This window comes from Urocitellus parryii, chromosome 8 (assembly GCF_045843805.1).
Source record: "Urocitellus parryii isolate mUroPar1 chromosome 8, mUroPar1.hap1, whole genome shotgun sequence".
Classification (NCBI taxonomy): Eukaryota; Metazoa; Chordata; class Mammalia; order Rodentia; family Sciuridae; genus Urocitellus; species Urocitellus parryii.
The window spans coordinates 81,500,798-81,525,857 of NC_135538.1; the positions used below are offsets into that span (position 1 = coordinate 81,500,798).

At 36.6% G+C, this 25,060-nt stretch overlaps 1 protein-coding gene across 1 annotated transcript in view; it reads left to right on the top strand.

Moving 5' to 3' along the window:
- Impg1 (interphotoreceptor matrix proteoglycan 1) overlaps window positions 1–25,060 on the top strand; it is a 148,155-nt gene that overhangs the window by 66,304 nt on the left and 56,791 nt on the right. The window contains exons 8-12 of the mRNA XM_077802128.1: window positions 2,478–2,536; window positions 6,910–6,930; window positions 8,341–8,588; window positions 10,471–10,541; window positions 11,541–11,619. Coding sequence (XP_077658254.1) covers window positions 2,478–2,536; window positions 6,910–6,930; window positions 8,341–8,588; window positions 10,471–10,541; window positions 11,541–11,619 — 478 coding nt within the window. The remainder of the gene's footprint in view (window positions 1–2,477; window positions 2,537–6,909; window positions 6,931–8,340; window positions 8,589–10,470; window positions 10,542–11,540; window positions 11,620–25,060) is intronic.

Consider the following 25,060-nt stretch of genomic DNA (forward strand, 5'->3'; position numbering starts at 1 on the left):
AGGATCACAAGTTCAAAGCCAGCCTCAGCAATGGCAAGGCACTAAGCAACAGTGATACCCTGTCTATAAATAAAATAGGGCTGGGGATGTTGCTCAGTGGTTGAGTGCCCCTGAGTTCAATCCCAGGTACCTACCTCCAAAAACAAAAAAGAAAAAGAATCCATAACATAGGTACCTAGAGAAATAGAAGTGCATGTTGAATGGGAGAAGGGCAAGGGTCAGTTTAATGTCAAGAGGAGACAATATTGGTCAAGGGATAATGAAGGCAAGAAGTGTGACTGGTATGGCAGCTAGGCTGGGGTTGGGGGATAAGATTCAGGAAGTTCTGAAATGCCTTTCTAAAGAATTGGACTTTACTCAACAGACAGTGCATCCCATTACAGGATTTTTTAAATGTATGTTTTTTATTTGTTCTAAACAGCTATACATGACAGCAGAATGTTCTTCAATTCATTGTACACAAATGGAGCACAATTTTTCACTTTTTTGTATGCAAAGTAGAGTCACACCATTCATGCAAAATCATATATGTACCTAGGGTAATGATGTCCATTTCATTCTACCATCTTTCCTACCCTCTTCCCTTTCCTCCCTCCCCTTTGCTCAATCCAAAGTTCCTCCATTCTTCCCATGTCCCCACCCCCATTATGGATTAGCATACACTTATAGAGAAAGCATTTGGCCATTGGCTTTTTGGGGATTGGCTTACTTCGCTTAGTATCATAATCTTCAACTCTATTTATTTATCTGAAAATGCCATAATTTTATTCTCTTTTAATGCTGAGAAGTATTCCATTGTGTATATATACCACAGTTTCTTTATCCATTTATCCATGTAGGTGGTTCCACAATTTAGCTATTGTGAATTGTGCTGCTAAAAATATTGATGTGGCTGTGTCATTGTAGTATGCTATTTTTAAGCAACAAAAGTGTTGGCAAGGATGTGGCGGGAAAGGCACACTCATACATTACTGGTAGGACTACAAGTTGGTGCAACCAATCTGGAAAGTAGTATAGAGATTCCTTAGAAAACTTGGAATGGAACCCCATTTGAACCAGCTATCCCACTCCTCAGTCTGTACTTCATTTTTAATGAAGAGCAACAGATATGGAATGCTTAACTCACTTTGAAAAAAACATGGCACTCAAAGAACCATTTCTCCTCCTTTTTCACACATACTCAGAAACCCCTTTCAGGAATGCAAGAGAGGTAATAGGGCAGGAGAATTAGCCAGGAATAAGAAGAATATGGTGAAAGCAAAAGACATCGTGAGCTTCAAACTAACAGGAGTGTGTGGCTACATGTGGTAGGGTATCTGTGGATTCTGTCCTTTCTGACCCTGTATGAGATGAGGAGTCAAGGGGAAAAGGCAGATCTGTGAAAGAGAATGACCCCGATTTGGGCAGATTTAGTTAGTGACAAATATTGGAATATTCATGAGAACTCAAGGCCATGTATCAGGTGATCATTGAAGCCATGGGAGAAAATGGGATTCCCCAAGAGGGAGAAAAAGTGGGCACAGGGAAGGTAAGCCAGGGCAGAGTTCTTCACCCTTCACCCTACTCACCCACCCAAGCTTTATCACCAAGTGGTGACACCTTACTCTTAGAGTCTCTTGTCTCTTGGCCTTCCTGCAGGAAACCTGGATGGGGCCATACTGGTCTATGCCAGGGTCCCCACAGCCTAACACAGTGCCTACTGTGGAAAAAACAGGAGAGTAAGAAAGATGAGGAAGCTGAGGAGGCCGAGGATGGAGACACTCAGACTCCTTGTATTTAAAGTACAGAGTAAAGAAAGGAATAGGGTAGAACAAAGAAGACAGTGGTGAGAGAGATGGTAAAGGAACCAGGAAAGAGCAGGACTCTGTTAAGAAGTAATGGGAAATGCCACTGGATTAGGAGAGAGCCAAAGAGAGTAGCCTGGAGAAAATCCTCCTCAGGTATCATTAACAAGAGCAAATTAAAATTAAGAAAACCTGTGCAGTCTACCTGGCTCTAAGAACAAACCTATCTATTACAGTCTGTTTCTACCACTTGGTTTAAGTATAGCAGCCATTTTGAATTTAATACCATCTTTATTATTATAGATATTTTCCAAGTCATCTAATTCAATTCATATAATACTGTAGTGAAAACATTATAGTCACTACAGTTATACAGTCAGAAAATATATTATTACTATGTAAGTGAAAATCCTGTAGCCAAAATGTTTCCTCCAAATACCACATTAAAGTTATTATGTAAAGTAGCCATTAAAACAGGTCAGAACTACTCAATTATGGCTTTTCAATAAATAGCAAAACACTTTCCTCTGGATTTCAGAAATAACTGAGAACGAAGTTTGACCTCTTTCATTATTTCAATTTTCATTTTCCTTTTTTCCCCTAATCATCAAAAGTATTTAGGCTTTTACAGATAGGTAAGATCTGACCCAGTAGAACCAAAGAATATTTCATAAATGTCTTTCTCTCTTGCAGATGCAAAAGGTATTTAAGAAACTGCCAGGATTCAAAGAGATCCGTGTGTTAGAATTTAGGTAAGTAAGAAAATTGGACTTTTCTCAATTTTTAAATTACTTTCTCTTCTAAAAGTGATGTCGTAGGGATTATAAGGTCACTTTCCCCTCAATTGTTTAGCTCTGCCAAGCCCTAGTGGCTGAATACGTTCCAGATAAAGGAGCCATGTATCTCATTAGAACATGAACATCCTGTAACACCAGATCTAGGCAGTCTGGTTCTTTGTCTTGTGAATTTGAGGAATGAAATCCACGAGAACAAGGGTGAGAGTAAAGTGACAAAATTTATTATAATAATAGAAAGAAAGAAAACAGAAGTCCCAGAGGGGAGGGGCCACAAGAGAAGGATACCAATGGGTGTCTGTAATCTATGGGTTTTAAAAGGCATATCTGATGGCCCAGCACAGGTGATTGGTGGGGTGAGAGATGTTAGCATGAACCAATCAAGCTCTCTAAACTCTGAGTTTAATAAGCCAATCACACATGCATGATTTTAATCTCTTATTTACATCATTAGGATGGACCTTATCTGATAGTTTATGTCATGTCTGATAGAGGAAACATTTTGGATGGGGGTCTACTTATGGTAGACCCTTGTGGGGGGTAAGGGCAAGGGTAATAAGGAAGGGCTGCTGTGGTTGCTGTTGTGAGGAACACAAGCAGGTATTCTAGGTCAGAAGAAGGCATGTGGTTAATGCTGGCAGGGAACAGCGAGTCACAGGATGTCTTTCAGACCCAATATCTCCTTTCATGTTGGTATGAAGTCCCCTTTCCTTCCTGGGCTTCTCCAAGGCCTTTATCTTGGCTGCCTGTGGGAGATCTAACTTCCTACCTCAATCCCATGATGTTTTCAGGAGTGGCACAGGAATTTTGTTACTCTTTCCAGGAGTCAGAAACAATTTTTAAATTGTTTAGCTCTGCCAAGAGTGCCCTGTACAGAGCACTCAACTGCTTGTCCTTGGCAATGTTATTAATGAACCTCTTGAGAAAATACCTCAGGAGAGACAAATCCAAAAAAAGGAGCAATTAATTTGCCTTCGTGTCAAATTGCATGGTTTCCTATCAAAGGTTACATATTATCTTGGGTTTAACAAATCGTCTTACTCAGGAGAGAGAGGCAAACCCAATGAAAAGTGGAGGCAGAGGGGTGGAAGGAATGGGGTGGACAGGGTCAAGGGTACAAAAAGACTTCTCAAAGTATACCTTTTATATTATTTTAATATCTGAACCATAGTACTGTATTACCACTCAAAGGTTATTAAATTAAAATGTTAAATATGAGAAACAAAATCATAATGTAATACCACAATAAAGCAGGATCATGCTCCCAACACCTTGGCAGGAACAGACCAGTAGCCCCATCCTGACACTCCAATGCAGGTGTGTGGATTTAGGCAAGAAGTTCTCTTTATTCTACAGGTAGGGTCATAAGATGGTTTGATTTTGTTTCTGTTTGTTTGTTTAACAATGTGCAGGAGGGGCAAATACTTGCCCTGGTATGAGCAGAATGCAGTTCCATGAGCAGAAGGGAGAGAACAGAAGGGAGAGAGCAGCCACATTGGAAGTTCCTCCAGGAGCTTCCCTATCTATGAGGAAGAGCTTCTAGGAGCACTTCCAGGTGATTTCTTGCACAGTTGTTGGGCCGCCTGATTCATATAACTCCAAAGAAAGAAAATGTTGAAAAACGAAAGCTATAAAAGATGAAACTCTTGACATTTACCAAAACAAACTCATTTCTCTATATTTCAAGATGCTGCTCTGCAGTATTCCATGTGAAATCAGATGGATTAGAGAAAAATAAAAAGTGATAGGAGAATATTTTGCATAGTTGGTAAGGCCTTCTGAATAAACTACTACAGTTAAAGAATAAATTTTTAAATCTAAAGCCAAAGGAAATGATGGAAATGGTTCTCCTGATGAATGATTAAATGCTGATTGTTCCTTCCCTTTAGCAAATGAAAAAACTAATCTAAAATAAGCCTATTGCATCAAGAAACAAAAATGTTAGGTGATGAAAATTTTCAAAGTAAAACTTTTAAACGTATATCTCTGGAAGCAGAGTCTTTCCCAAGTGTTTATCTCTGTCAGGATTTATTCTTGCCAAAGATGCTTATAAGTAAGTTTGATCACATTTTCCCAATGATGTTAACTATGTCATAAGACTACAATCCAGCAGAAAAGTATTTTGGCTCCTGAATAGAATAAATGATATGTTTGTGAGCAAGACAAACTTTTGGTCATCAATAAGAATGCTCAGTATATTGCAAATAAAATTTAATATGAAGGAAATTGTTTCCTCATAGGGATAGATCTCCATAGAAGACTCAAAACTCAGAGTCTTATACTGCTTTACTTTAGCTCATTTGTATAAAAGCTGATTTATACTCTCACAAGTACTATTGTATCAGAGACATCATTTTATTCTCTTAACACAACTGGAAAATTAAGACATCTATTATTATTTTCACTGTTTAAATACTTTAACCATAGTATTTATGTGTAAAACTATATTTATCTTTACTGTAAATTATTTTTACTGTTAAAATTTAACAGTAAAGGTAAAATATTGCCTTATCCCGGATAGCAAATGTAGTAAACTATTCACAATCACTCAATATAGTTGGAGTGTACACTCTTTCAAAAACAGGTACGCAAATGTTCATAGCAGCTTTACTTGTAATAACCAAGAACTGGAAACAACCAAAATATCAATCAACAGAGCAGTTGACCAACAGTAGCAGCATATTCTTATGACAGACTCCTTTTCAACAAAGAAATGAACTATTGGAAGATACAATAACATGGGTCTATCTCAAAATAATGATGTTAAATGAAAGAAAACAAACAAAAATACATTATAATCCCATTTATATTAAATACTAAAAACTGCAGACTGATCTATAATGACATTAAACAAATCAGAAATTGCTTAGAGATAGTGGAGAGAGATGGAAAAGAAGGATTACCAAGGGGCATGATAAAGCATTGGGGTAAAGAATATGCTCCCTGTCTTAATTGGGGTAATGGTTTACAGGTGGATAGTTTCAAATATATCAAATCATATGCCTTAAATATGTCTGGTTGGTTTATGCAATGATATGTGAATAAAGCAATTTTTTTAATTAGCAGGGCTAGAGTCTTGGCCCAAGAAGCCTGGCCTCTCTCCTGAGCTTCATGCATCACAAATTATTGTTGGTCCTGTTGAATATCTACCTGGTAGAGAAGGAAATCTCTCCCTACAGAATAGGCTAGTTAAGTAGTCATAGATTCTTTCTGAAACCACAGAGGACAAGTGGTAGCATGCCTGTAACATGTCCACTGGAGTCATATTACATCAGAGGAAGAAAGCTAGATGAATTCATTGTTCAGGCAGGAACACCAATGACACTAATGCCATCTCATGGGTAGTGTCTTTGTGAGCAACTATTTAAAATTTTGAAAACTGAATATAGCTTCTAAAGTGAATTCATACATACCCAGAGGAGTCTAAGATATATCTTTCAGTTTTGGCAGCCAAAGTGCCTTTTCTCAGGCAATCAGCAGGTGGTGGTGGTATGGCAAAATGAGCCCAGGCAAGGGCAGATGAGCCAGAGTTTGAATCCTACCTCTACACATTCCAAATGATACTTTCCCTATCACTTCATGTTCCCATATCATGTGAAAATTGTGCTGTTGAAAAAATTAAATGAGAACACATATGAACTGCTTGGTACATAGCACCCACTCAGTAAACAGGTGCTGGATTTCTTTGCAAGCTGTCCCATGGTGAATTGAACCAATCCCTCAAAGTTTATGGATCAAAGCAACTCAAAATATAGCCAATAAAACATTAGATCTAGGGTTGAACATCAGGTAAATTATCTTTAGGCATAAAGTAATCACCTAATGCTATTTAGGAGGCGAGAAACCCATGAATAAAATATGTTTTAAGAACTTCCTGGCTGGCAATAGCACCACTCAAAATGCATAGGATATACATGCAGCCTATTTAAGGAACAATATGAGGAAATAAAGGAGTTTAGGGGAAGATCATAAGAACATACAGTATTTTGAGCAAAAATTCAAATTCTAATAGAAATATCATGTAATGATGTTTACATCTGAGATTCATATAGCTGTCAATATTTCCTTCCAAATTCTTTTATTATTATTATTTTTTTATTAGTTGCTCAAGACAATACAATGATCTTGACATATCATACATTTGATTCAAATAGGGTATGAATTCTCATTTTTCCATGTGTACTGTTTATATGTGTCCTTCTAAGCTTTGGACAAACATGAGAAACTATGCAAAAATAATTTTATATATGAAATAATTCATTGAATGACTCAATAAATATCTTAAAACTTTCTCTCTCTTGCATGTTTCCATTGTATGTGATGAAATGAAGACCAAAGAAAGAAACAAATGGGTAATTTGGGTTTTTTAACTTTTAAAATATAGCATGGTTTCCTCCACAATTTGTATGTTGACTGTGTACTAATAATTCTTACATATAATACCTGAGATGTGCCAATGAGTTTTTAATGGTTTCTTATTTAAATGGAAGTAATTTAAAAAAAAAAAACCTCTCCAGTCAAAAATCACAATGAGAGATAAGCTGTGAAAAACTGACCTGATCAGCCAAAAAGGATTCTATAAAACTCAGGGTCTAATTAGAAAAACATTTTTTGTTTTACTAATTAGACCTTGAGTTTTATAGAATTATTTTTTTCTAATTTTATAATTCTAATATTAAATGAATATCTAAGGTACAAGCATGATTTAACTATTTCTTAAAGTTAACTATTTCTTAAAGGTTCTTTGTAATGGGAAGTTGTCTGTGCATACATTACAGGCAACCAACCTAATTCTGGAATAAAGTAGAAAAACTAATTTGCTCCTTTATTCCAAGGTCAGTTTGAACTGGGAAAAGGACCCACTATACCTTGGAGAGTTCAATAATAAGAAGCTCTGTCTCCTCTAATTGACTAGTGAAATAATGAACTGTAGACTCTGACTGATTGTGTGGTCTGAAGAACTGCCAAGAATACACATTATCAGTTCCCATGGCCTTTAAACCACTCCTGCATCCCTCTGTGTAGATTTATGACATGAACCATAAAGTAAAACCTGATTTTTGAGGACAGAGCTATAGAGAATCTTGTTTCATTTTTATGTGCAAAAGGCATTGAATAATAAAAATGATAATAAATACAGTAATTGTATAAAATGTATTACTTAACTCCCTATTTTCTTACATATTCTGTTATTTTATTTCGTCCTGTGGCTATTTCATTTAGAGTATTTTTTATTAAAAAATACTTCATGAAAAAGGTAGAAGAGAAATGGTCTTAAAAACTGAAGTTTTGACTTGATTAGAATATGCATAGCCTAATGTCCCACTATTTTGTGCTATATTGCTATTTCATAAACCTTTGTAAAGAGGATTAAAAGAATCGGTACTTCATCCTCTTCCTAATTATTACAGCATGACTTTTAAGACCACCAAAAACACTGTCAATTAACATTGGATAATTAGCTTTTTCAAAAATACCTAAAGTTTAAAAAAATTTAAAAAAAGAAATCCATGGATTCAGATTGACTTCTTCAAGCTCAACTTAATCCCAATTCTGACATTCTCTTTCAGAACTAAAATATGTCAATACTTTTTCTACATGTCAAATGTCTGGTAAACACTGAAATGTTTTATGTGGAATGTTCCTTAAGATCCTATAGAAAAGAGTTTGAAGCTGTCCTGAAGATTTGTAGCAACATAGTGACTGTCTTTAGAGGCATGTAACAATGACTTTGAGTGGAATGTGTCCTCTGCTGTTCACAGTTCAAGTTCCATAGAGATGCAACTTACGGCCATCTTTAATAAAAATGCTGCAGAAGCAAAAAGACCCACCGGTGACCTCCTATCATTTGATTCCAACAAAATTGAAACTGAAGGACTCCACCAGGGAACCATGGAGGAGAACAAGCAATCAGAAATCTATCTCACAATCACAGACCTCAAAAAACTGATCAGCAGAGTACTAGAGGAAGACCAGTCCTTGGATATGGGAACAATTCAGTTCACTGATGGTCAGTTGATGATTTCATGGTTCTAAATTTATCCTCATTCTGACAGAGAGGCTAGGAAGTGTGAGTGTCTCATGGAAACTCATTTTAATGTAGGCCTTATAAAGTCAATGATTACTGAGGCAGGCACATCATGTGTGGTATCATTTCTATCTGTCTTCACTTCCTTCTGTGTCTTGTTTGTGAGCCTTTGGTGACCACTCTGTACCAAGAATAGCTCTAGGAAAATCCAAGTTTTTCAATTCAGCCCAGGTCCACTATTGTCATCCAGTGGAACCAAGACAGACAAAAGAACCCATGAATAATTTTATTCACCTTGCATAATCTAAATTGATTCCCTCATCCAATAAATTGTTTGGTCATAGAAGGAAACAGATGGCACATTCAAATTAGAATCATTTGATGAGAATTTGATAAAGGAACTATTCACAAGAGTTTGCCTCTAGTCAAAGGAACAGGGCAGTTTCCTACATGTAGAAGCAGCAAGGCCTCATTCCTACCTCCCTAATGATCTAAGCCATCTCAAAGACAGAAGGCAAGGAACCATTGATGCAGTCTACATAAGTCAATCTTCAAAGACAGAAAGTTAAAGGGATAGGACTAGTAAATGAATCTAAAGAGGTCAACAAGATAAACAGACACACTCAAGATCTTCAGAGGGTGCCTGGAGAGACCCAGGAGATTGGAACTGCCCAGCTGGTTCAGAAGACAGTATAATAGATAGAAAGGGAGGTCATTTTAGTATCACATGGCACAGTACTGTCATTCTTTTCCAGTTATTTTTTTTTCTGATTCAGATAGGCAAACTATTAACACTGAAAAACTTCTCAAAGATCCCTGAGACCTGATGCAGTGTCCCAGCAGGAAACAAGGTCAGATCCTTACTGTGACAGGTATATCATGTACCTCCAAGGCAAAAGAAGGTCAACCTTAGTGTCTTCTCAAAAACCAACTGATAATCTGGGTTTGCCTCATAGTTGAGCCTTCTGGGATATTCTGAGAATTAGGTTTAAGAGAGGAAATAGGACTCCACAAATTGTCTGTGACTCCAGTATTTATGCCAGCCATTTATTTCTTTGTCAGTTCAGTCATATTTTTATCCCCACTGGCCTACTCAATCAGTCTCAATGCTTGTCCAGAATCTGTAGAATAGAACTGAACATCCTAAAAATCGACCCTAAGAACTTTTCCTTTAAAAATATCATTATTTTTAATTGACATAATAATTATAATACATATATATATATATATATTTAATCATGGGATACAATATAATCATTCAAATATTCATTATGTAATGATCAAATTGTGATAATTAGCCTATCCATTACTTCATACATTTATCATTTCTTTGTGATGAGAGGATTCAAAAACCTCTCTTCTAGCAAATTTTGAAATGTAAAATACATTTAACTAAGTCATCCCACTGAGCAATAGAACCCTAGCACTTATTCCTCCTATCTGGCCCATCTGTATCCACTGACCGGCTTCTTTCCACCATCACACCCTTCTTATCAAACAAGGATGCAAGATGCAACTCTTGTATTTGTCCTTCAATGAGCCAATCATATTAATGACCAAGTAGTCTATGCAATGCTGATTTCTTTTTTTAACATTTATTTTTTAATTGTAGTTGGACACAATATCTTTATTTATTTATTTTTATGTGGTGCTGAAGATCAAACCTAGGGCCTTACATGTGCCAGGCGAGCACTCCACCACTGAGCCACAACCCCAGCCCTGCAATGCTGATTTCTTAATGATATATTGTACTTCGCATTAAGAATTGGCTATTGTCAATTACTATTTCCAACCTAGTTTTATTGTTCCAATTATAAAAGAAAAAAATAAATAGTCAAATCTTGTGATTTTTCACCCACAGAAGTTTTACCATCACCAGTCTCCAAACCTGACACCCAGTCAGGGTTGTTCACACCCCTTGCTGATGTCATAAAGGTGAGTGCATTTGTTGTCCTTTTGTTCAAATGGAAACAAAGCTTCAAAACCTTCCATCACACAAAATCAGTTTTATGAACTGGATAGAGAAAAATTCCCATTGCAATGTTAATTATAATACTCTGTTTTTACAGTCTGTGCTTGGTTTAACCCACTTCCAGTAACTGTATTAATAAAATATAATTCAACTTGCATTTCAAATATTCTAAAATTCAAAGTTTTCTTGAATTTGGCTAGATCTTCATTTCAATTAGAGTGAAGTTGTGCTCCCTCTTTGATAAAACAAACGCATTTTTATGAACAAAAAGAATAATTAAAGCAGAATATATTATTTAACTTTGATTTTCAGAAATAACTGGAAAGGTAAACATACCTTATAAATTTACTTTTAATTCTTAAAGTCTTACCTACATATTTATTTATGGGAGGTGGTGAATTCAAATTAATATCTTAGAAAGTAAAAATAATAAGTAGTAATTTTGTACTTAAAGCTACATTAATTTACTTTGTGCCAGAAGTTATCACTAAAGTGTTCATAAATGAAAGTGTTGACTATGCTCTAGTACCTTTTTAAAAAAAATACTTTTTCTAGTAGATGGACACAATGCCTTTTATTTTATTTTTATGTGATGCCAAGGATGAAATCCAGTGCCTCACATGTGCCAACTGAGCCACAACCCCAACCCAATATTCCCTTTTAAAATGAAAGAATTGCAAAGTTGGAACAAAATAGATGCAATTCAAATTGTTAATAATGAGCCTTTTTCAGACTAACCAGTTAGCCAAAAAGCAATAGATCATGTAATAGATCACTATACCAGCTCATGTTACCCTTACAAGATATATTTTTAAATCAGAACCTTCCTCTGTAGTAAATGTATGCTAACTACAAAATGATTTGCTTACATTTAGATGAAAATATGTAAAATATGGATTATAACCCTTCTAATGTATGGTACATGTTCTGATTCAACTTTTCTTTCTAAATCCATTCTTCAGGATGTTACTTTGAGTCCAGAGCTTCCTCTTATTGAACCCAGGGTTGATACAGTCGAGACAGAAGGACCTGGCCAACCTGGTGAGTTTCTTTGCACAAAGTCAATGATAGATGACAACATTCTTTGTTAGGAATCCATCTGCAACACTACCTCAAAAACAAGCGACCAAGTCATCTTCCCTCCAAGAGAAGATTTGTTCTCACCAGCACTTCAAACAGAAGAGCTGTCCAATGAACTGGCTTCTGAGGAGCAGGATACCCAGTGTCCTCTCTCAGCCCTAGTTCCCATCCCACAGTGAGTACTGACAGCCCTTTCCTGACAGATCTGGTGAAGGAAGCTGAAACCAAAGCATCACCAACTGCTCCCCACTCAGAACATCAATCTCTTTTGGCTTTGAAATTGAGTCAGTCAGGACAAGGTAAGTTACAAGGCCCAGGTTCATGATGCAGGCTATGGCAACAGAGGATTGGGCCCTGATTTTCAGTATATTGTTCTATATGCCACAATCAAATGGGCCATTTATGCTGAACAACAAATAAGAAAGTTGATACTCACAAGTCCTTTAGATTCACTTTTGAATTTCCAAGAACTTCAAAAGGCAATAGGATCAAACTTTCCTACTTAAAAAGAAATCTTCAGCAATATGTAAAGACCTTGGAGAAAGGGACTGAAATATCTGCAGAAGAACCTTTTTCAGTTTAATAAGTAGATGATTTAGTGCTCAACAACCCTTATTCTTTCCATTTTATAGTGGTCTCTGGTAAAACTACAGGTGAAAATTTCTTTTAAGAAATACAGGTCCCAGGATATAGGCCTGATAAGGATGCACTGTGATTCTAAGTGTGAATACCAGAAGAGATTTGTTATGTCTGGTCTTTGTTGTTGTTGTTGTTGTTGTTGTTGTTGTTACTGGTGATTTAACCCAGGGGTGTTTTATCACTGAGCCACATCCTCAACTCTTTTTATTTTTATTTTGAGACAGGGTCTCACTAAGTTGCTTAGAGCTCACTAAGTTGCTGAGGCCATCCTTGAATTTGTGTTCCTCCTGTCTCAGCCTTCCAAATCTCTGAGATTATAGGCATGCACCACTACACCCGGCCAGTGACTGGTATTTTAAACAGGAGCATTACTGTTTTAATTAGGGCTTTCTTTGCAAAATTATACATCAATCTTATTGTCCTCATAAATGTTGTATGAAATTGATATGCAATTTTATAGAATACAGGTTTTTTCAGGAATGCTTATATGTACTGATAGAAGAATCATCTATACAATTGGATTTGTTTTATTAGATCAATAACAAATAATGCAATATAGTTATGTATTGCTGTGTTACATCATTTCTAAAATGAATGACTCAATATGGCCACTTATTTTTCCTTTAAATCTGAAATTTTGTCAGGGATCAGTGAGGGCAGCTCTTCTCTGCTCCATGTGTACCAGCTAGAATATCTCAATTGGTGTTGAAGATCCATTTTCAAGATGGATCACACACTTGGCTAGCAAGTCAGTTCTCAACCAGAGCTATTGGCAAGAGCCTCATTTGTTCTCTATAAGGCTTCTCCATGGGGCAGCTTGGGCTTCCTCATAGCAGAGCAGCCAGGTTGAAATAGTCAGCATCCCATTCTCTTAAGGGCCCAGAAATAGCATATTTTGCTCATATTTTGATGGCTAAGCAGTTGCAGAGAGCCCTTCTATATTCAAGGATTAAAAAAAAAACAAAATGGAACTTATCTTTCAATGGGACAAGTACCGAGGAATTTTTAGCCACTTATAATCAACCACATGTTGACTTCCAAATCATTTGACGGGTAGTTGGACACAACACAACACACTTTTTGGCCAAAGGATTGAAATTAAATGCTCACTAGATTCTTCTCTTTCATTTTAATATCATAAAATCCAATTATAAAATCAGTAATTCAAGCAGACCAGTAAAAATTAAAGGGTATCTATGAAAAAAAATACTGTATTTTCAAAATTGCTTTGCTATTCTTGCTTTATTTTCACATTCCTTCTATCCATGAATGCACCACAGAACACTAAAGCTAGAAGGAATCCCAGAGGTACTTTGGTTAAGCCACTGTGTCACAGATAAGAAAACCAAGACTAGAGATGTAAAGTCACTTGCTCAAGCTTACCCCAGAGATGATCACAGAACCAAGTCCATCATTCAAGTTTTCTCCACCATATTTGGCTTAAGCAGCCCCAACCTTTAAAGAAATAAACTTAAACATGCTATAGCCTCTTCTTTATTTCAGTCCTTTTGTCAATTTTTTGAAATGTTCCAGGTTTCTGAGTCTCTACTATCTCACCTCCTAGTCACAATCAGGTTTTGCCTCTAACCCAACGTTACAGACACTCAACTACATAAAAGTTGCAGATGACTTCTTAACTGATCAATTAGCAGCATCATTTCAATCTTCACTTTATGTGACATTTCTGTCATGTGGCTCTTGTTGACTGTTTCTTTCTTGAAATTTCTTCTTCATTTGGTTTACACAAAATGATTACTTCATTCTTCTTCCACTCCCTACTCCTTGTTCTCCATCTCCTGCACTTGGACTTGTTTTACATATTTTTATGTGTATATTAAAAATCTGTTTCATTTTAAAAAAAAAGTTGTGGCATTTTGCAGACATGCATGGAGTATAAGATTCATTTTAAAGAATCAAAAGAATAATGGAAGAGAACTAAGATGAGTCTATTTGTGAAAGTGAAATATTTTGGAAGCTGATGTGGGGTTAGTTGCATAGCATTGTGAATATACTAAATATCACTGGATCATTTACTTTTGAATGGTTGACTTTGGGGATGGGGGTGTAACTCAGTAGTAGAGCACTTGCTTTGCATAAGCAAGATTCTTGGTTCAATCCCCAGAGCCTACAGATACCTAAAACACCACAAATAATAACAATAATAATAATAACAATAATAGCAATAAGAAGAAATAAAAATAAAACAACTGATTTTATATTGTGAGAGTTTCACCTCAATAAATTTTTTTCAAGAAATCAGATGATGCTGTAGAGAAAACTATATAAAAATGAATATCATAAAGTTATATAACAGCTTCAGGTGGTTCATGAATTTGGCTCTGAGCTTCTGAGCAGGCTGTGCAAGAAGGAAAACACCATCAGTCATGTAATTTAGATCTGCATGTTTACAGCATGGAAATTACTTAGAAGAAAAATTACTCTTTTGGTTCCATAGCAGGAAGATGGTCTGGATTATGATTGAACTAGATCCTGTCTGCATCAGCCTCCCTGCTGTGTAAAATCAGTGTCAAGCATTTCCTTTGAGTCCCCCACTGGAGATATGCAATAAATACCAAAGCCCACGTCATTACAGCAGATCTAAGAGAGGTGGAGTTCTGACAGCCCACCTACATAGAACTGATTTGAGAGTAATTAAAGGAATGGATTGCTGCATAACCTTTAGGCAATGCTCTGTAAGTAAAAATTATACCTCATAACTGAGATCTTGGTTATTATTGAGCAAAAAAAGAGTTTTATTTGCTGACGTGGGCCTAGGGTGCAAATATTCTATGTTGCCAATTAAGGAGAGATCCATATGCTTTCATAATCAGCCCAGCTGGGAATAAAAATGCCATATCCTAATGAAAAATGGAGACCTAATCAGGAAATTTTCCTGATGTTTTTAAAATCCCACTTTTATTCTATGAAGAGCAAAACAAAGAGTACCCTAAAAAAGAACCAAGCCTTCCTTCCCTCAAACAATCCTGGATCTCTTCCATGCATAGATAAAATGAGAATCAGGCCTCCAAAGTACTGCACCATGATATTACTAAGATAATTTTACCCTGGAAAATTTCTAAAGGTTAGTGTCACAAATGCCCACCAAGCCATTAGAATTTCGGTAAAACACTCCTGTAAATCTTTCAATTTAAGCAGTTTAATTTAGTAATTAATTCTCTGAGAAAAAATTACTCGCAAAATATGCCTCTAGAACACCAAATGTATTGGTATGTTGTATAACTGTGAGGTCTTCTAGTATTAATATTTTTTAAGAGAGTTGACCCCAAGCCATTCATTCTTGCAGAGCCAGTTATCTGTTAAGATTACGTATAATTCATGAAAGTCAGAGTTATGAACATATAGAAGAAATTCAACATCTTGTCCTCTGCACAACATGCATCCAGCTCATTCAAAAATAGCATCCAATCATGCAGGTAGAAATTGTTTTGTGGATTGGTTTGGCTTAACTGTGTGTAGGCAGCAATGCATTCCTGGTTTTGCTCATTAGAATGATCATCTGTTCTAATAACAAAAGGTATTTAGTGTAATTTTCCAAATTACAGACATTTTTCACTTACAAGACATTTCATTTAAAATACATTCAGGTTTCTTAATAATTTGCAATATTTTAAGTGAAGAAGCAAACTTTCGGCAGAGGTATTGTCCTTTTGGACATTTTGTTGTCTTTCATTTCCTATATGGGTAATATGTTAAAATCAGTACACATTTTCAACTCCTGTTATTCTCTCAGCCTTTGACTTCATCAAAACGAGTCAGTGAGATGGGAGCCAAGTTGAATGACCTCAGTATAGCACCTGAATGTTAATGTTCCATAAGGTCAAGGACTGTGGTCTGTTTATTCAGTACGATCTTTTCAGAGCCTATCCAGATGCCCAGCATGAACTAGACAGAAAATTAATATATGTTGAGTGAACTAAGGAGGTAAGTAAATGAATGTGTATTATAATACCTCCATGAAAGTCAGAATTGATGGAAACAATCTATTTTCCTTTTTAATCTTTCTACTAAGAAGCTCGGAGCCAAATCAATGGTCCAGAAACAGCATTCTGCTGTTAGTTCTGATCAGACCACTCATCATTGCCAAAATATGTCATCCATTGTCATGTATTTTCACCTTTATGCAGTTTAGTTTTTCTGGTGCCTATAAAAAAAGGAATAAGAACATGTCCTTTCACTTCAGCAAAATTCAGCCTGGGAGGATCTTCCAGGATGACCTCCAATCATACTTTAAGTTCCAGTTAGCCTGCCACCTTTTGGGAAGCTTTCCCCAACTGCTCCCTTAAAAGGATTCATAAATACCATCTGTTCCCTTGTTCCATAGCAAAAAGACTGCATACTTCCATCGAACATTTACCACATAATATTGAAATTATTGCTGTGTGTGTGTCTGGGATCTTTCCCAGGCTGAATATTGCTGAAGTGGAAGGACATGTTCTTATTCCTTTTTTAAAACTTCTGTGTCTGGCACATCATCATAGTTTCATAACTCTTTGTCCCTGCTGTCTTACGCAGCCCATCGATGCTATCAGTCTCAGACAGTACACTCCTGGAGGGTAAGTCCCCTCCCCGGGTGAGTCCCCAGGGAACTCCACAGACATTCTTACATATGGGGCCAGGTTCCTTATGGTAAATACTTTGGTCAAAATGAAGGTGCTGAAGAACTTTAGTCAGCTCCACCTTGAATGATATGACAACTACCATGCTGATTAATGTAAATGTAGGCAAGAAGTGAAGGGAATTTGCAATAAGCCGCTCTCCTCGCCAAAAAGGGAGAAAAATGTACATATTCTAACTCTCAGTCAGGAAGCCTGGCAAAGAAGTTATTTAAATTATTCTACTTTATAAAGAAAAAATAATAGACTTTAAAATATTTATTTTAAAAAAATGAAATTTCAGCCATTGTGGTCAGTATTTTTGCTTTTTCGCTATCAGAATGTAAGGTTTTCTGAGCATGAGTACACAATAAATTTTCTTCTGAGGCTAGGGGTATAGCTTGGTGGTAAAGTGTATATTTATCATGCTAAAAGACCTGGGCTCAATCCCCAGCACCAAAACACAAAAACACTGCTCTGTGAGGTCTGTGAGGGAAATGTCACCTAAAAGAAGGAAAGAATAGCCACCCAGCAAAGACTCAAAAACAGTCTTCACAATGCCCAGGGAAAGATGGGAGTAAGTTGAAGTTCTTCTGGCTCTCAAATTTGGTACTTCTAAATTTAACTTAGATATTGGGTAAATTAGTACTGTCCCTCAAGATTTCAAGCTGGGAAATTTAATGACCAGCATGCCCCATATTTTGGCATTTCCCAAGAAAATTCTTGTTCTGGCCTTCTACTCTCCACTGAATTGATAATCATTCTGCTTCTCTGCCTGAATCTATTCTTTTTTTCTCCTCCCTCTCCCTCTTCTGGAGGCTAATGGCCTAGATTTCCATGATAACCCCTCATCCCCATTCATATATGATATCTCTGTGAGTAGACTATATTTTAGTGCAGTTGAGGTGATGAGCAAAGAAGGAAGTCCCCATGCAGCATCACTCAATAGTAACCTCAAATTAGAGAGACATCTCTGTCTTAACATGTCAATTACACCCTCCACTGGAGACATTCCGCTGGTCATTTCTGCTACACCATGCTGTCAAGTAATGATTCCCCCAAATTTCTCTTCATGATCACCCTTTTCCCAGGCTGCTCCCAATTCCCTCCCCAAATATGGTCCAATTTTTATGCAAAGTAGTCATTTGTTGAACTTCTTTCAACATTTCCCGAAGCAGCTAGAGGCAGATGCGCGTAGAAATTGCATCTTTCTCTTCCTTCCATACTGATACTACTTTACGTGAACACACTCATATAAATAATCAAACAGTTTCCAGAAATTCTTGGCAGCTTCATCTCACCTTGATGCCAAAATTTCTACTTCTTTTCTTTCCTCAAGATAATTATTTCTCCTCCTTTATATCATGCAAGACAATTCTCTGGTTTTGCATCATATGGCACTTGTGCCCAATAATTTTCCAGGGGTCCCACGTAAATTAGGAATCTATCCATCACAGATGAATTCCAGAAATCTGAAGGTCATAGACACAAAAGAATTCTTCATGTTCCAGTAGACCACAGAGGATCAAATATTTTAGTGAATTCCCTTAATTAGTACTATCTCTCTGGGATGCTATGCTCATTCATTTATTCATACAACAAATATTTACCTTGTATTTATTAGGCACAGAGGATAACACGGTGAACAAAGAAAATGCTCTCCATGATTGTCATAGTTTGGGTTTTTCCAAAACAAAGACTCTGTGACAAGGATTCGATTACAAAGAATTTATCTCAGAGGAGAGCACAAGAAACCAGTAAAGGAATGGAGAAGTAAAGCAGAAAAAAAAGAAGGAAATCAATATCACCAATATTCCTGTAACCACTAGAGCTTAAATGGTAGGCTGGTGGTGTGCTGGTAAATGTTGAACAGCCAAAGGGAGGGTGTAATATGTATGCTTATAGATTTACTATAAAATCTTGCAAATAGCACACAATTTACAAATAATAAAATATATTATATTCCTTAGTAACATTTAACCTGAGATCTAAATGATAGGAAGGTAAAAGAAAAATTTAAGGAATGGTGGATAGTGTTTAGGACAGCTGGAAGTGGTATGACATACTGAAGGAAAATGGAGAAAACCAGGCTACTAGAAGGAATTAGAAAATGATGAGACTGGAAATGTAGAGCTTTATGAGCCTTGTTAAGAATCATTAAATGATTTTAATCAAAAGAATGACACAACAAATCTGAGTTTAAGTCTTCTGACTGCACTGTGGAGAAGTGGCTAGAGGTAGGCAGGTACAAGGGATCAATGAAAGGATTTTTAACAGGAATCCAGGCTAGAAATGCTGAAGTAGATTAATTTGAGTGGTATTTATGAGATCAGACCAAGATGGAGAACTCTGAAGCCTTGAATGGATTCGTCAAAACCTGCTGGCCTGAGGGAAGCACACAACATGTTACAGGATCATTAGTAAGAATGGCAAAGTGTATCTCAGCCTCTAGAGCAGACAGTGAGCAGGATTGGGCTGGGTGGTGATTTTACACATTCTTTCCTGTTTCCTCTTGATAGTCAGGTGACTGGTGAGCACAAGGCAGGAGATGCTTTAATGTTTCTCAGTACTTTGAGATCCTTGACATATTCACTAGTATCATTCCATGCAATTTTGTTGGTTCAGGTTTATATAAAAGAGAAAGACTGATAACTATCCATGAGAGTAATATTTTTGACTGATCTAGCCACTATGTGAAAGAGAAAACAGATAACTAAGTGCAGGATACTAAAACGGTAAACAGAAAGACTCCTGGAGATTCATAATTTCTCTTCACAAACTTCTTTTGGACTCTCTTACCAGGATTTCTTTAAATTTATAGATCTGGTAGGGGTGATTTCTCCTCCTGTATATCATGATTTAGTGACACTGTTCAATGGTCCAGTGGTTTTTTATTTTGTTTTTTCTTTCAGTATTTTTTTCTTTTAGTTTTGGGTGTCAGTCATGTTTTTTACTTTTAGTTTAGCATCCGCAATCCATCTCTTCTCATTTCTTGAGTGACCGCTATCACATGGCAGGAATTGTATTTGTATCTTACTAACACTAGCTGAATGCTCACACCTCATCAGTGCCAGAAAACCAGTATGTGACAGCTCTGGGCTCAGCTAGACAAGAGGCATATGCCACATCACCAAGCTGTGCAGCCCTCTCACAGATTATCTGGAAGCTAGCTCAGTTGTTTCCTTTCACACTTAGTGGCACTAAAACAATCAGAATAAACCTCTTGAACTCTATTCCCTAGATCATCCCTCTGTGATAAACAGCTCTAATGACAAGCACAACAACTAAAATGCAGAAACTCTTAAATGCATTTCAAAATTAAGCCATTATGACAATTTTTGCAGAAATCTTAAAAAACATTTTACTCAGTTATTACATGTAGAAAATTAGGAAAGTTTTCCAGAAAAAAAAAAAAAGGTTACTGTAAGACTTAAGGAAAAACAATTAAGAAACATGGCATGGTAAAAATATTGAAGGAAATAAACTGCTGTTTCTATGGACTAAATTTTAGTTTGCATCCCCCCCCAAAATTCATACTTTGAGTTTACTCCTCAGTGTGATGTTATTTGGGTGGGGTCTTTGGGAGGTAATTGGGTCATGAGAACAGAGCCCTTATAAGAAAAAACAGAACAGAGATGATATCTATCTATCTCTTCCTCTCTTTCTTTGAGAATGTCCATCTGCAAAACAGCAAGGATGCCCCTCACTGGACACTGAATTCACCAGTGCCATGATCTTTCTGGCCTCCAAAGTTGTGATAAATGCATTTCTGTTATTTGAGTCAACTAGTCTATGCTATCCCATTAGGACAGGTTTCAAAGATGCAGTCCCTTCTATAGAACAACAATACACAGTCATCTGTGAGGTTTCCAAGGCCTACATTTGAGAATCAATTAAAACTTTGTTAGAGAACTCTTAATTATAATTATGCCAGAACTTCAACATGGTTGTTCAACAAGCCAAAGAAGGGCTCTGGACAGAAAATCAAGGTTCTCCCTGAACCATTGTGTGCTTTCCACCTACTGCCTTTATTCAATACCTCACACTAGGAAGTAGTGAACAATGGAAGATTTTATGTATAAAAACAAAGAACTGTGTATGGGCTAAACATATGTCTATAACTGCGTAATATTAGAGGACAGGAAAGTCAGTGAGAAGCAGGGGCACCACAGACAGTCCTTGCAGAGCTATAAGTAGGCCAGGAGCTATGCAAGGACCTTGCTGAAGAGAAGGGAGATGAACCTTCTTGCATGAGTTTCAAGAGCAAAGATGCAAAGAGTGCCGTTCATTTCAGAAAAGAATGCCGAGAAATAAGCAGGGAAGGAGTGTATCAGGCAGACTTTTAGAAGTTAGAGAAAGGATTTTGTTCTGGATTTTCAAAAACTAAATGGGGTTAATAAAAATGGGCTTTAAGAAAGTTAGTCTGGCCACAGCATGAAAGTGAAAATAGGACAGAAAGAGACTTTGTCCTGTACTTAGTGTGAACCTTTGAGGCAGAGATGAGAGTGGAAGCAAAGAAGAATAAAGAAAAGATACAAGATATTTTACTCAATAAGCATATTAAAATAAACCAGAGACTACTTTGAATAATGTTTAATGGAAGAAGAGAGGAGATCAAAGAGTCTGTATATCACCTGAGATTGAATACCCCGTGATCATCTGTGTTGTATGTGAGACATATATATGTTGTATATGAGTAGATTTTTTTCCACCCTAGAGTTGAAAATCTAATAGAATCAATCAACAACATATTCTTTCACAAAGAGAGATGTATTTTAAAGTTTTGACTCACACGACTGTGTAGAGGGGTAAATCCAAAATCTGCAAGGTTAGGTGGCAGAGACAGAGGGTAGTTCAAGTTTGAAGGCTATCTGCCAGCAGAATTCTCTGGGGAGATCCATCTTTTTCTATTAAGACCTTCAACTCAATTAGATAAGGCCCACCCACATTATAGAGAGTAATCTGCTTTCCCTCAAAGTCCACTAACTTAAATGTTAATCTCATCTTTCACGGAAACATCTAGAATGATATTTGTCCAAATAGCTGAATATCGTGGTCTAGACAAGTTGACACATAAAATTAATCACCACAGTATGTCTTGAATGACCTCAGTATAGTAGATGAAAAACAGAAGCTGTTTTATATTTTACATCAGCAAAAAGATGATAAACCAGGACTAGAAGAGGCAAAATCAGGTAATAATTCAACAATTCATCTCATTCAAAGATGAAATATGTTTGCCTGATGAAATGCCCTTAGTCATAACAAATGACATGTTTGTCATTAGTGGCAACAGATAATCAGTATTTGTGGGCTTGGAAGAAGCTCGTAGTAGAAGAAAAAAAAAACACAGGAAAAAATGCACTCAACATGGAATAAGAGTAGAGAGAAGGTTGTCCAGGGGAAAACCATAAATAGAGGCACAGGGATGGCATACCATAGGTGGCCAAAGTGGCCCATCATCACTTCCATAGTTCATCTCCCCTTCTATCATTTCTCAAGTAAATGGGACATGCTGCAAGGATTTCTGCCTCATGTGTCCATATCTTGACCCACATGAAGTAACATCATAACTAGAGTGGGAAAGCAAGTGTTTCTGCCCGCTTTTTGCCTAATTTTATAGAGTGATAAATACCAGTTAGGCAAATATTTTCAAGAGAGAGAGAGTAACCAGGAGATGACGTGGCATCCTTGAGAACATAGAGCAGGTTTGTTGCTTTGGGTCCTGTTGTGGATAATTGCATTGCTTAAGGTACACAATATGATCCAATAAATCAGCACTTTAATCAAAGAAGTAGCTCTTGACTTGAGAAAAAGTGGCATCTTAACACTCCTGAGGTAGAAATGGCAAAAGCATTTTTAAATGGATTAAGGGACATGGGTAAAATCCTCCATGTATAGTTTCATTTTTAAGTTTTAAGAAGGTGAAACTGCATTTCTAAAAGTATGAGTAGATTACAATTTTGAGATGTGGTCACTTTATAGAAGGGGCATCTACATGGGCAACTGAGCAACCTTCTGTAATATTCATGCACTTCTATTCAAAATGACAGGTAACACTGTCCATCTAACCTGAAAAATGTAAATGTCAGGAAAATGAAATCATTGTCTTTGAATAGCTTTTATTAATCTGAAGTAGAATTTAAGGTATTTTGACCCACTAAGTAAAATAAAAGAGGATTTGCAATTTCTTCTACCTCAATTTTTCTTCCTTGGCAATGAATGCAATAGAAAAATAACAATTCTCCATTGCTAGCTGGCAAGCTGTCTGTATTGTCAGCTTAAGCAAAATCCTTTCCAGAGCACATATATTAGCTTTATGCTATTTGAAATGTTAAAACAAGTACTAATCCATAGAATTTTAATAAAATGCTTACTAAATGTCATCCAACATCAGCATTTCTAAAACTTGCCAAGTTTCATTTATAGAGATACAGTAAATGAGAGCATTTGTAGAGAGGAAAATTAATAAATCTATTTTTAGAAGTACTGTTATGTATAAGCATATATTTATGATTTTTTCAGGGTTTTAATAAAAACTATATGGGTATACAACATGATTTTTAATATATGTATATATATTAAACTGATTACTATAGCATTTAATCTCTTTACAGAGATACCTTTTGTGTATGTATGGTAAGAACACAAAATCTTCATATATTTGGAGTTTAAGTAAAGTTATCTCTTTAGATTGGAGTCTCAACCCTATCTTCACTCTGCATGATGGCAAATTTCTCACTGATTTGGGGGCTTTATGTGAAAGTTGGCAATACTTCAGACTCATCTATTTGTGACATTACTGAATGATCTTCCAGTTAATTTCTTCAATTTTGAAAGTCAGGGTATCTCCAGGGTGCTCCGCAATTTTTTTTTATTCATTCTAATAAGTTATACATGACAGCAGAATGCATTTTGATTCATTGTATACAAATAGAGCACAACTTTTCATTTCTCTGGTTGTACACAATGTAGAGTCGCACCATATGTGCAGTCATACATGTACTTAGAGTAATGATATCCATGTAATTCCACCATCTTTCCTGCCCCCATGACCCCTTCCTTCCCTTCCCTCCCCTTTGCCCAATCCAAAGTTCCTCCAATTTTCCCACACTCACCCCCTCCACCACATTATAGATCAGCATCCACTTATCAGAGAGAACATTCGGCCTTTGGTTTTTTGGGATTAGCTTATTAACTAGCATGATATTCTTCAACTCCATCCATTTATCTGCAAATGCCATAATTTTATTCTCTTCTAATGTTGAGTAATATTCCACTGTGTATATATACCACAGTTTCTTTATTCATTCATCTATGGAAGGGTGTCTATGTTGGTTCCACAGTTTAGCTATTGTTAACTGAGCTGCTATAAACATTGATGTGGCTGTTTCACTATAGTATGCTGATTTTAAGTCCTCTGGGTATAGAAGAAGGAGTAGGATAGCTGGGTCAAATGGTGGTTCCATTCCAAGTTTTCTAAGAAATCTTCATACTGTTTTCCATAGTGGTTGCACCAATTTGCAATCCCACCAGCAATGTATGAGTGGTATTCAGCAAAGTATGTGCACCCTTTTGTTTTAAATTTGTGTTAAATTCAAATACAGGTAGTTGTCCATGATGTTTTACTATATTTAAGGAGCTCTGCAAGGAATGTTATAGCTTGGGGAACTGGGATGTGGAAAGGAAGAAGGAGGTCAGAGGAAGGAAAGTGAAATAGAAAGAATAAAGCTGAAATAACCTAAATGATCTTTCATTATGGGAAATATTGGTTACAATCATATAATATGGAAGGTAGCAGAAGGGACATTGAACAAGGCTAGAGACCCTGGAAGTAGACCAGTAATGCCCAGTACCAACAGAGAATTACCCAAGATGGCTGGAAATACCTAGTTTGGAAACACAGGGATTTCCTGAAGGGGAGCTGGGGCTGCAAATTGGGCCTTTTCCTGGGAAAGCCCATTTAAAAGAATCACACTTCTTCCAGGACCTATGGTAGAAAGGAGCATTCATTAGCTGAGAAAAAGGAGAAAGCAAAATCAATTAAAGGAAGCAGCTGGACAAAGCCACACTGGTACCCTGTTGTGTACCTGTAATTTACTAACTTTCTTATAAGCTTTACTCATGATCCCTATATGATTCTAGGAGAC